Consider the following 12,556-nt stretch of genomic DNA (forward strand, 5'->3'; position numbering starts at 1 on the left):
GCCAGAGAGGTTCTTCCAGAGTGGGTACAGGAACATAGGAAGCAAATTCTAGAGGGGTACAAGATTGGTAATGGGAAGGGCAAAAGTGTTTAAATTTGAGGAAGATATAGTGTTATAAGAAGAAACTACTTTGTCAACTGATTCAGATAATGTAGTGGAGAAAATGAGAGATGAAACAGTAGTGGAGAGGATACAAGGGTCGACAGCTTGAAGATTCCTGAAGGTGTTGGTGAATGGACAAGGCTGTAGGGGAGGGTGGATTACTGTGAAAGTTATCAGATGATGATCTGAGATAGGAAGAACTGAGGTGGAGATGTGTGAGAAACAGCAGTTGGAGGAAAGGACTAGGTCAAGGCAGTGGCTATGCTTGTGAGTAGGAGCAGTAGAGCAGAGTTAGAGATCAAATGAGGAGGTTAAAGAAAGGAGTTTTGAGGCATAAGAGCCAGCGAGTCATCAGCATGAATTTGTAAGTACCGTCAAGATTAAAGTCATCAAGAATAAGGGAAGGGAAAGATGGGTCAAAGAAGGAGGAAAGCCAGGAATCAAAGTGCGAAAGGAGGAGGATTTATCAGGGGGTTGATAAATGACAGCTACCTGGAATGGTAGTCGGGTGAATAGGTGGATAGATTGGACCTCAAAGGAAGAAAACAAGTGGGGCTGAGGTTTAAGAAGGAGTTGAAACCTACAGGAGGGCGAGAGTAGCAATCCAACACCACCACCTAGCCTTCTAAGTAAATTGTATTAAAGAAAAGATAACCTCCATGTGAAAGAGCAGCAACTGAAGCTGAGTCCTCAGGGGAAAGCTAGGTCTCAGTCACGGCAAGGAAATGAAGAGTATGAGAGATAAAGAGATCATGAATATAGACAAGCTTCTTGGAAATAGTGGGCATTCTACAAGGAGTACAAGAAGAGAAGAGGAATAGTGATAAGATTGGAGGGGTAACTGTTTGATATGTACAAATGGGGTGAAAGTTACTTTGGATTGATATCCCCGACTGAGAGAAGGAGGAGCAGGAGAATATGTAGAGGAGAGGTAGAGCTATGATAACGGTGACAAAGATGAGATGCTGTCAGGGAGATTGGAGATGCCTAGATGAGAGGAAGAAAACTTTGAAATTCAAGAGCAGTGAACAGTGCAGATGACAGAATGGCAGGTGAAATAAAAGAATGTAGGGAACTGGGAAGGTGGATTTAGTGTTAGTAATAGCTTGCAACAGGGAATAAGATTGGGGAGGATTAGCATCAGGAAGAGAAAATGTAGTGGAGCCACAGGAAATAGAGGCCTGCAACCTCCCCAGTAGCTGGCCAGCTGCTCGAGGAATGTGGGCTGGGTGCAGCTCAGGTTTAAGACAGATTATGGTGACTTTTGGAGTTGACCACCAAGGCAGCTGGGAGAAATATGCAGATTGGCTACAATCTCCCCAGTACTATTCATCTCTTACAATCCCAATAATTTGGGCATAGCCGTGGCCAAATGTATATTGTCCAGCTGTCTAGCAGACTGCATTGCGCACTGCAATAGTCTAATATGCTTTCAAATTACAGACTCTATCAAGGCTCATCGAGTTAGAGCCATGGCTGCGTCAGCGGCTTATTTGCTAGCTGTGCCTCTCAAAGACACCTACAAAGCTGCAACGTAGTCGTCGGTATTCACCTTTATCTTCCATTGCTATCTGGACAGTCTCTCAAACAGTGACAGTAAATTTGGACAAGCAGTTTTGTGTCGCGTGTTGACCTAGTAATCTACTCTTCATGGTGGGGACCAGTTTGCTTATTCAATTAATGCTCCATTGCAACCTTCAGTTTGAGACTCCCCACATGTTATCACTAATTTAGCCCTGCTTATTGAGAGAAAAAGCATATTTATTACACATGTCATTTTTTAAGCATGCATGTTTATAAAATATGTAGATAAAATGTTTTCTTGCATTGGAAATATTCATACATATTGAAACATACTTTTGGAGCAGAAACATGCCATATTTTATAAATAGGGCTTCTGATTTTCTGTTAAAACCAAAAAACTTCAATAAAACACCCCAATAGAGAAATGCTTTTTTTGGTTTTAACCTAAAAAACACTAATAATGTCATCCAGCTATTGGATCAGGTCGATGGGAGCACAAGACCTATAAGAGCAGTGGGAGGTGCTGTGAGAGCAGTGAGCTGGGAGGGAGCCCAAGCCTTGCCAGTTCAAGAAGAGGATCATCAGAAGTATGAGCAGGGAAGAAAGGGGGAGTAAACTGGGGAGGAGAGTACCTGCTTCCAGCAACACATACACAGTCTGCCATCCTCTATAGGCTTACATAGCCTACCACCCGCCCCAACCACACACTCACAGCACCCAGCCACAAACAATGCAAAGGGGAGGACAGGGGAGATCCACATATACACATACCCTGCCATCCCCTCCAGCCACATACACATACACACCCTGCCACCCACTCCAGCATCATACACACGCTCACCTTTCCACCCCACCCATACCTCCACATATACACACACTACCAGCCTTACACTACTAGTCACATACACACCACACAATACAGCATGTACGATTGATTTATACCTCATTAAACTGAATCCACCTGAAAAAGCAACAAAAATTTCAATTTGCACTGTGAAAACACCAATAAGCACTTATTTTTGGTACCCTACTAAACCCCCTAATTGCATGAAAACTAACTTCATAAATTTGCATTTTATAAATCCCTAGAATTAGAAGCCCTATTTATAAACTAAGCAGCTCTCACCGCACACTATAAAATACTAGTATTAATCTCCATGCATCCATGTATATGCATAAATGCTGTATCATGGATAGGTTTGAAAATTAGACTTTCTGTGCACATAAATATCTGGTGTTTAAAAATCACCTTGTTATATGCAGGCTGTCAAGTATATATATTTGTAGTTAGGTGCATTACTGAAAATGTACCTTTATTTGTCTAGAAATTAGTCTTTACTGTGTAATGATGTACATTAGAAACATAGAAATGACGGCAGAAGAAGACCAATCGGCCCATCCCGTCTGCCCAGCAAGCTTCACACTTCTTTCCTTTCATACGTATCTGTTTCTCTTGGCTCCTTAGCAACCCTTGGTTCTATTTCCCTTTCACCCCCACCATTAATGTAGAGAGCAGTGATGGAGCTGCATCCAAGTGAAATATCAAGCTTGATTAGTTAGGGGTAGTAACCGCCGCAACAAGCAAGCTACACCCATACTTATTTGTTTACCCAGACTATGTTATTCAGCCCTTATTGGTTGTTTTTCTTCTCCCCTGCCGTTGAAGCAGAGAGCTATGCTGGATATGCGTGAAGTATTAGTTTTTCTTCTCCCCTGCCGTTGAAGCAGAGAGCTATGCTGGATATGCGTGAAGTATCAATTTTTCTTCTCCCTTGCCGTTGAAGCAGAGAGCTATGCTGGATAAGCGTGAACTATTAGTTTTACTTCGCCCCTGCCGTTGAAGCAGAGAGCTATGCTGGATATGTGTGAAGTATTAGTTTTTCTTCTCCCCTGCCGTTGAAGCAGAGAGCTATGCTGGATATGCAATGAAAGCCACATTAACTATCAACAAATATTGAATAAGCCTAATAATTGGTAATATCTATAGCCTATGAACTCGCCGTTAATTTTACATACTCTTACCCACCCATGTTTTTTTGTTGGGTTTTTTTTTTAATTTGGAGATGGCAGCCCTCCATCCTTCTGCTCCGTGAAGGTGGAACACCAACCACTGGCCACTGGCATCCCGCTCCCTGAATGCCTCTGTGGCTACTGCCACTCCGTGCAGTGTTTTGCTGCCTCCTCTTTATACACGTCCTCTAGACCTGATGGATCCACAATGTTTATCCCATGCCCCTTTGAAGTCCTTCACAGTTTTTGACTTCACCACTTCCTCCGGAAGGGCATTCCAGGCAATATTTTAAAATATGTGGTAGACTTTTTATTCTAATAGCTTTACAATATTTTTTACATTTATTATAGCAGCCTGGAAAACGAGATGGGTGCAGTCTAAATATAAAACGGACTATGGAAAGTTCAAGTTAACATCAGGAACATTTTATGGAGATGTACAAAAAGATAAAGGTTTGTGTACTTTATTGTTTTAAATGTAACTATGTTGGATTCCTAATTATAGATATTGATGCAAAATATGCAAGCTGGTTATGTGATTCTACTGATTTGAAAGTTTCATCTATGATCTATTAATACTTCAGTTTTAATGTGAGATAAGAGCAGAAAAATTATTTCAGAAGAAAACTGGAGTATATTTGTATTGACTCCAGAGACAATACATTAATAGTTGTAAATAATGAATAGATTACAATAACCTGAAACACAAGATAAAAGAAAAATATAGGCTAAATAGTTTTGATACATTTTCATGGAATGGTATTTGATTGCAGTATCTTTTAGAATAAAAATATCAAAAGGGGTAAGCACTGGTGAGTGAAGGATGACTGGAGGTTGAATTCTCGTGGGAACTGCAGATGAAGGGTCACTGAAGCAAGGAGGAGGAGGGTAGAGAGAATATGGCCCTTTCTCTCTACCCTCCTCCTCCTCTCTGCCATCCCAAACTTGCCTCCAACCGCCCATGATTCCTCCAGTGGTCTTCATATCCTCCCAGTAGTTCTAGAGCCCCCAAGTTTCACCCTCAATCCATGGTGATTCTTGAGTCCCCTCCTATTCCCACCACAGTCACTAATTCCCTCTTTTTGAAAAATTATCCTCTCCAGCAAGTCTCTTCCTCTCCCTCCGTGGCCAGTAAGTCACAGGCCTACTTTCTGACCCTGAATCAGCTGACTATCCTCTGCCTTGGGGATGATGGCAGACCGCCATGCTACACTCTCTCTCCTCAGATAGTGTGGGGGAGGGTCTAGAATTCAAATGTGAATCCTGCTCTTTACTTTCTTGAGGGGAGAAAGGAAGAGAGCAACATCATGTGTCTCCTCACTCACTTTCTCCCCCCACCAAACACCGTCTATCCCTTTCCCTCCATTCACTTTTCCTGGCCCCTTTCCCTCACCTTACTCAGAGTGCCCCCACTCTTATCTCATTCATACTTCATAGACCTTCCAATTCTCTAACTCACACCCCATAACTTTGATCTCCTCACTCATTTACCCCCCCCTTCCTTTGATCTTCTCACCCCTCTTCCCCCTCAATATCTCCTCAGTCACCTTCTCCCACCCTCACTTTGCTTTTCTCCAATCCCTTCATTCACTCCCTACATCATTGTCTCACTCAAATTTGTACTAATTCAAACCCTTTTTTGTGTCTCTTTGCTCTGTAGTTTCTGCTTCAGTAACCTCTCTTTCCTCCCAGTTCTCTGTGGAATAGAAGGGGAAGGGCTGACAGGTTTGGGAGCAGAGTATCTGTTCTCACAGGACAAGCAGGATGGTAGTCCTCACATATGGGTGACATCATCAGGATGGAGCCCAGTCACGGAAAACTTCTGTCAAAGTTTCCAGAACTTTGACTGGCCCCTACTGGGCAGCCAGCAGGGGTCCCCCTTCAGTCTTCTTTTTTCCGTGCAGCAGTAGCCTCGCGGTAAAGGAGCTCTGAAGAGATTCCTGACAGGAATTTTCCTCACGGAATTACTAAAAGTTAAATTGCCCCACAGGGGTCCCTCCTCTACCTTTTATAAGTCCGCGGTACTCCGGTAAGTTTTTACCCGTTTCCCGTCGATTACCGTCGAGTTTGGCCTTCGTGGCCTACTGGCCATTGACCGTACCGCGGTTAAATTTTTTCCATGGCCATGACGTCGGGATTTCGTCGGTGCCCGGACTGTACCCGCACCATGTCTATCCCAGACCCCCATAAAGTCTGTGTAATGTGTTTAGGACGCGAGCACAATGCCTTGACCTGCACCAAATGTGTCCTAATGACACCGAAGGGTCACAAGGCCAGAATGGAGAAGATGGAACTTCTCTTCCATGCTCAAACCCCGACTCCGTCCATTGCATCGACATCGTCTGAACCGGCACAGTCGACTTCGCGCCAGCATCGACCACTGACCGGTGACCGACTGGCATCGAAAATTTCTCGACCATCGACACCCTCTACTCCCCCTCAGGATCGAGGGGATCGCAGGGAGAAACATCGCCATCGACACCGTAAGACTCGGACCATCGAGGGAGCGAAATCATCGACCTCGCCATCGTCCGAGCCGCTGTCAAAGAAGCCCGTCCAGGAAAGGCACCGACCATTCCTGCGACTGGGTCTCCGAGGCAACCCTCACCCGATCGGGGATCGGGAGCCGCGACTCCGCCTTTAACGGTGGTCCCTCCGGCTATGCCTCTGCCTCCTTCTGTTCAGGAGCTGGGCTACTTGCTCCGGGTCTCCGAGAAGAACTGGACTGGATGGTTCAGGAGGCCATGGACAAGGCGATGCAACGTCTTCAGGTTCCTCCAACACCGGCACCGACTATGGAACCGATCATCGACCCGATTCCGGCAGCACTGGCACCGCTACTATCCAGGATGGAAGCCCTAATGGCCACTTTTCCATCGATGGATCCCGGGTCTCCGATGCCCTCCCCTCTGATAGCATCATCGGGAGGAGAAACACCGTTCCGCATTCCTCCATCTGGAGCTATGCCTCAGCCATCGATGCCTATACGTCCTTCGCCACCATTCCAACCATTGGTGCCGATATATCCATCGGCGCCACCGAGCCATCCATCGATGCCTATACCGTTGCTTTCGATGCCATCGTCGGTGCCTCCGATAATTCCTCTGATTCCTTTGGTGCCTAGACCAGGACCTTCAGGTTTCCAACCACCCTTTCCCCCTCTACTTCCTAGAGGAAAGGGTGTTGATCCTTATGATACCTGGGGAGATGATACCTCATCAGACACCGATGACTTACCTTTACCACCTTCACCTACTGAGCGTAGAAAGCGTTCTCCTCCAGAGGACCTCTCATTTATAAATTTTGTGAAGGAAATGGCTGAATTGGTTCCTTTTCAATTGCAGACGGAACAGGATGATAGGCACCAGATGATGGAGTTGCTCCAATTCCTGGATGCCCCCAAGGTAATAACCTCTATTCCCGTCCACCAGGTTCTTCCTGATCTCCTCAAAAAGACCTGTGAAAATCCAGGAACAGTTGCTCCAGTACACAGGAAAGCTGACACTACTTATTTAGTACAGTCAGCCCCAGGTTTTCAGAAGTCACAGCTTGATCACCACTTGGTCATGATAGAGTCTGCACAAAAGAGGGCAAAAAGGTCAAAACCTCACTAGTCTACCCCTCCTGGTAAGGAACAGAAATTCCTAGACAACATTGGTTGCCAAGTATTCCAAGGGGCCATGCTCATCTCCTGAATTACTGCCTATCAGCTTTATATGACCCAATATAACAGGGTCAACTTTAAGCAGATATAGGACTTCTCAGACTCCCTGCCTCAGCAATTCCAAGACCAACTACAAATCCTTGTAAGCAAAGGTTTTGAGGCAGGCAAGCATGAGATCAGAACATCTTATGACATTTTTTACACCTCTACCAGAGTGTCTGCAGCTGCTATTTCGGCGAGACGGTGGGCTTGGCTCAAGTCTTCTGACCTTCGCCCAGAAGTGCAAGACCGGTTGTCCAACCTGCCTTGTGTAGGAGATAATCTGTTCGGCGAACAGATACAAAAGATGGTGGCTGAATTAAAAGATCATCATGAGATCCTAAAACAGCTCTCTTCGATGCCTTCCGACTTCTCCTCAAAGTAGCCCTTTAGAAAGGACTCTAAGAAGTCGTTCTACCATCCAAGAAAGTCCTCCCCACCACCAGCCAGATCCCGTGCTACGAGACTTTATCAAAAACCTCAGTCTCGCCAAACCCGAAAACAAAAACCACAAGCAGCTCCCCAGCCGGGGCCTGCTTCAGGTTTTTGACTTCCACTTGGAGAGCAGCAGCCATATTCCTCTGTCACACATACCAGTGGGAGGTCAACTGTGCCACTTCCACAACATGTGGCATTCAATCACATCTGACCAATGGGTATTGGCAATCATTGCTAAGGGTTACTATCTGAACTTTCTTGCCCTGCCACCGGACTCCCCACCTCTACAGACGTGGAGAACATCCGATCACTCCATTCTTCTGGATCAAGAGGTCTCCCTCCTTCTCCAGTCAAGAGCAATAGAACCCGTTCCACACTCTCAGCAAGGCCTAGGGTTCTATTCCTGGTACTTCTTAATCCCCCAAAAATCGGGAGGCAGTCGTCCTATTCTAGATCTACGGGCCCTCAACAAGTACCCCCAGCGAGAAAAGTTCAAGATGGTCACCTTGGGCTCGCTTCTACCACTTCTACAAAGAGAAGACTGACTCTGCTCTCTGGACCTCCAGGACGCATACACCAATATTGCGATAAGTCCAGCTCATCGCAAATACCTGAGATTCCTAGTAGGCCTCAAGCACTATCAATACTGAGTGCTTCCATTCGGCCTAGCGTCTGCTCCATGAGTCTTTACAAAATGCCTCGTAGTCGTCGCAGCATTCCTCAGGACACAAGGTGTTCACGTCTACCCCTATCTGGACGACTGGTTAATTAGGGCTCCCACTCAGCAAGCTGCTCTGTCGTCCCTCAATCTAACCTTACACACTCTAATTTTGTTAGGGTTTCTCGTCAATTACGACAAATCCTACTTAGTCCCATCTCAAAACTTATCGTTCATTGGGGCAGACTTGGACACCTTACAGGCAAAGGTTTTCCTGCCTCGACAACGAGCACTGACTCTCGTGTCTCTTGCTCACCAACTGCAGTCTCAACACGCTGTGACTGCATGCCAATTACTCATCCTCCTGGGACACATGGCATCCTCAGTCCATGTCATACCAATGGCCCGCTTGGCCATGAGGCTCATGCACTGGACTCTGAGGTCTCAATGGACTCAAGCTATTCAGCCTCTGTTGACCACTGTCCACATCACCGACTCACTCTGTCTGTCCCTCGCCTGGTGGAAAAATCAGATGAATCTCCTCCAGGGATTTCCCTTCCAGTTTCCGAATCCTCAAATCATTCTCACCACCAACGCTTCCAACCTCGGGTGGGGAGCCCACGTAGCCGATCTGCAGACACAAGGCTCTTGGCTTCGAGCAATAAGATATGCTCTCAGGACCTTTCAGGATCACCTGTCAAATCAGGTCATCCTAATTCAGAAGGACAACCAGGTGGCCATGTGGTACATCAACAAGCAGGGAGGCACAGGCTCCTTCCTTCTGTGTCAGGAAGCTGCGCAGATTTGAGCAGAAGCCCTCTCCCATTCGATGTACCTCAGGGCCACCTACTTGCCAGGAGTGGACAATGTGCTGGCAGACAAGCTGAGTCGCGTCTTTCAACCGAATGAGTGCTCTCTCAACCCCTCGGTAGCGAACTCTATCGTCCAACAATGGGGTTATCCTCAGATAGACCTCTTTGCGTCCCCTCAGAACCACAAAGTGGACAACTACTGCTCCCTCATTCGCAGCAAACACTCTCAGCCCAGAGACGCATTCTCCCTCTCATGGGCAACCGGTCTGCTTTATGCATTCCCTCCACTTCCTCTTCTCTCGAAGACTCTTGTGAAGTTACGTCAGGACAAGGGAACCATGATCCTGATAGCACCTCACTGGCCATGCCATGTGTGGTTTCCAATACGGATCTCTCCATCCGCAGGCACATTCCCTTGGGAGAGGACCTGCTCCTGATCACTCAAAACGACAGGTGCCTACGCCATCCCAATCTTCAAGCCTTGTCCCTGACGGCATGGATGTTGAAAGGTTAATCCTTCAACAACTTAACCTTTCAGATCCAGTTTTCCATGTCTTGATTGCTTCACGAAAGCTTTCCATGAGAAAATCTTACCCTTACAAATGGAAAAGGTTCACGTCATGATGCTCTTCTCAGTCCCTTGACCCCTTTTCCTGTCCAATCCCGAAGTTTTTGGATTATCTTTGGCATTTGTCAGAATCAGGTCTAAAGACCTCTTCCATCAGAATGCATGTCAGTGCGGAAGCCGCCTTCCATAAAGGTATCGGGGATGCCCCTTTATCAGTACAACTCCTTGTAACACGCTTTTTAAAAGGCTTGCTCCACATCAAGCCTCCATTACGTCCTCCGTCCCCTTCTTGGAACCTTAATCTGGTTCTCGGTCGGCTCATGAAACCGCCTTTCAAGCCTCTTCACTCTTGTGAACTTCGATATCTCACATGGAAAGTGATTTTCCTTTTGGCAATCACTTCAGCTCGCAGAGTTAGTGAATTGCAGGCTCTAGTTACCTATCCGCCTTACACTAAACTTCTGCAGGACCGGGCAGTACTCCGCACTCACCCTAAATTCTTACCTAAGGTAGTCTTGGATTTTCATCTAAACCAATCCATCATACTACCTATCTTTCTTCCCAGGCCCCATGCCAACCCAGGAGAACAGGCTCTGCATACCCTTGACTGTAAACGGCTCTAGCGTTTTACCTAGACCATACAACTGCCCATAGGGAAAACACTCAATTGTTCGTCTCTTTCCACCCTAACAAGTTGGGAAAGCCTGTGGGTAAGCAGACTCTCTCCTCCTGATTGGCAGACTGCATATCCTTTTGCTATCAGCAAGCGGGCATTCTATTTCAAGACCGTGTTAAAGCACACTCTGTAAGGGCCATGGCAACTTCAGTAGCACACCTACGATCGGTGCCGCTTCCTGACATTTGCAGAGCTGCAGCCTGGAGTTCTCTCCACACCTTTGCAGCCCGCTATTGCTTGGACAAAGCTGGAAGACAAGATTCCATCTTCGGCCAGTCTGTCCTTCGCAACTTATTTACAACGTGACGTACCTACACCCTTCCGCCTGCCCGGTGGGGTTCAAGATGCCCTCTCCCAAATTCCACCCCAGTTGTTGTGCCTGTTGCACGCCTTTGGGTACATTTGGTGCATGTTCGGACATCCTCAGCTCGGTACTCACCCATATGTGAGGACTACCATCCTGCTTGTCCCGTGAGAAAGCAAATGTTGCTTACCTGTAACAGGTGTTCTCACATGACAGCAGGATGTTAGTCCTCACGAAACCCGCCCACCGCCCCACGGTGTTGGGTTCGTAACGTTTTGTTGTTTTATTTTTCGGCACTGCCTGTAGCTTTCAAATAAGACTGAAGGGGGACCCCTGCTGGCTGCAGGATTAGTGCCATGCTGGGATGCCCAGTAGGGGCCAGTCAAAGTTCTGGAAACTTTGACAGAAGTTTTCCGTGATTGGGCTCCATCCTGATGATGTCACCCATATGTGAGGACTAACATCCTGCTGTCCTGTGAGAACACCTGTTACAGGTAGCAACATTTGCTTTCTCAGCTCTGTCAGCTCCAGCTCACCCTACATCCTCCTTTTCCTTGAAGGCTGCCTGAAAGGAAGAGCTGGAGCAGAACATCCTTGCAGCTCTACCTCTAAGTCTGAAAAGAAGTGCTAGAATTGTGTTCCAGGCCATTCCCCCACAAACCTAGCCCTGAGTTTACTGAACAGAAATAAGGAAAAACTTAACTACAGCGGCAAGCAACCTCCCACGAAGTCATCCGTAAGCACCCAACAGCATACCTCCTTTCTTCTGTTTATACCTCTTTCAACAATCTACTAATACCAGACAACTCAGCGACCACTCAGACTACCCAGACAACTCAGCGACCACTTAGACTACCCAGACAACACAGACAACTCAGCGACTACCCAGACAACACAGACAACTCAGCGACTACTCAGACTACCCAGACAACTCAGCGACCACTTAGACTACCCAGACAACACAGACAACTCAGCGACCACTTAGACTACCCAGACAACTCAGACAACTAGACATCTCAGCCACTACTCAAAAACAACACTACTCAAAAACAACACTAACGCTCTTAACAATGCAAAAAATGTGCCATGGTCTCCCAATACCGATTCTCCATCATCGAACGCTACTCACAGGAAAACCAACCATACTCTACAATCAACGCACCTACAACCAACGCACCTACAATCCTCTTATCCCAATCATGATTACTCCAATCACCCAACTTCTAGGATTTGCTCTGTTTTCACTGATACTATTTAATGCTCAATCATTAGCCAAAAAATCACTGATCTTAAATGACCTTCTCCTAGATTCAAACCCAGACCTCTGTGCTATAACAGAAACATGGCTTAAATCTACAGACACAGCTTTAATCAATCAGTTACCAACTCAGACCTACGACTTTTTCTCCATCCCCCGACAGAAAAAAAGGGGTGGAGGCATACTCCTAGCAGCTAAAAAAGATCTTAGATTCTCACACCATCCTATCAAATCTGACTCGAAACTAGAAACAGGCCTTTTCAAATCAGACTCTCTCCAAATCCTTCTAGTATACGCCCCCCAGGCCTCTTAGAAGCAGATGCATCACCCATCCTAGAAATCATAACAGCGTATCTTAAACCAGACCTCCCAACGATAATCCTAGGAGATTTCAACTTACACATCGACAAACCCACACTCTCAACCAGCTGTGAAACCTTCCTTACTGCCATGTCCGCCATGGGATACAAACAAATAATCAATGAACCGACACACAAGGCAGG

At 46.4% G+C, this 12,556-nt stretch overlaps 1 protein-coding gene across 6 annotated transcripts in view; it reads left to right on the top strand.

Annotated features, from left to right (window-relative positions):
* Nucleotides 1-12,556, top strand: part of CALR3 (calreticulin 3) — a 201,719-nt gene that overhangs the window by 18,596 nt on the left and 170,567 nt on the right. For 5 of the 6 annotated variants that reach the window (XM_029614222.1, XM_029614223.1, XM_029614221.1 and 2 more), the window contains exon 2: nucleotides 3,988-4,089. In XM_029614222.1, coding sequence (XP_029470082.1) covers nucleotides 3,988-4,089 — 102 coding nt within the window. The remainder of the gene's footprint in view (nucleotides 1-3,987; nucleotides 4,090-12,556) is intronic. The other variant, XM_029614220.1, reaches the window with a different exon arrangement.

The sequence above is a fragment of the Rhinatrema bivittatum genome, chromosome 8 (genome assembly GCF_901001135.1).
Source record: "Rhinatrema bivittatum chromosome 8, aRhiBiv1.1, whole genome shotgun sequence".
Classification (NCBI taxonomy): domain Eukaryota; kingdom Metazoa; phylum Chordata; class Amphibia; order Gymnophiona; family Rhinatrematidae; genus Rhinatrema; species Rhinatrema bivittatum.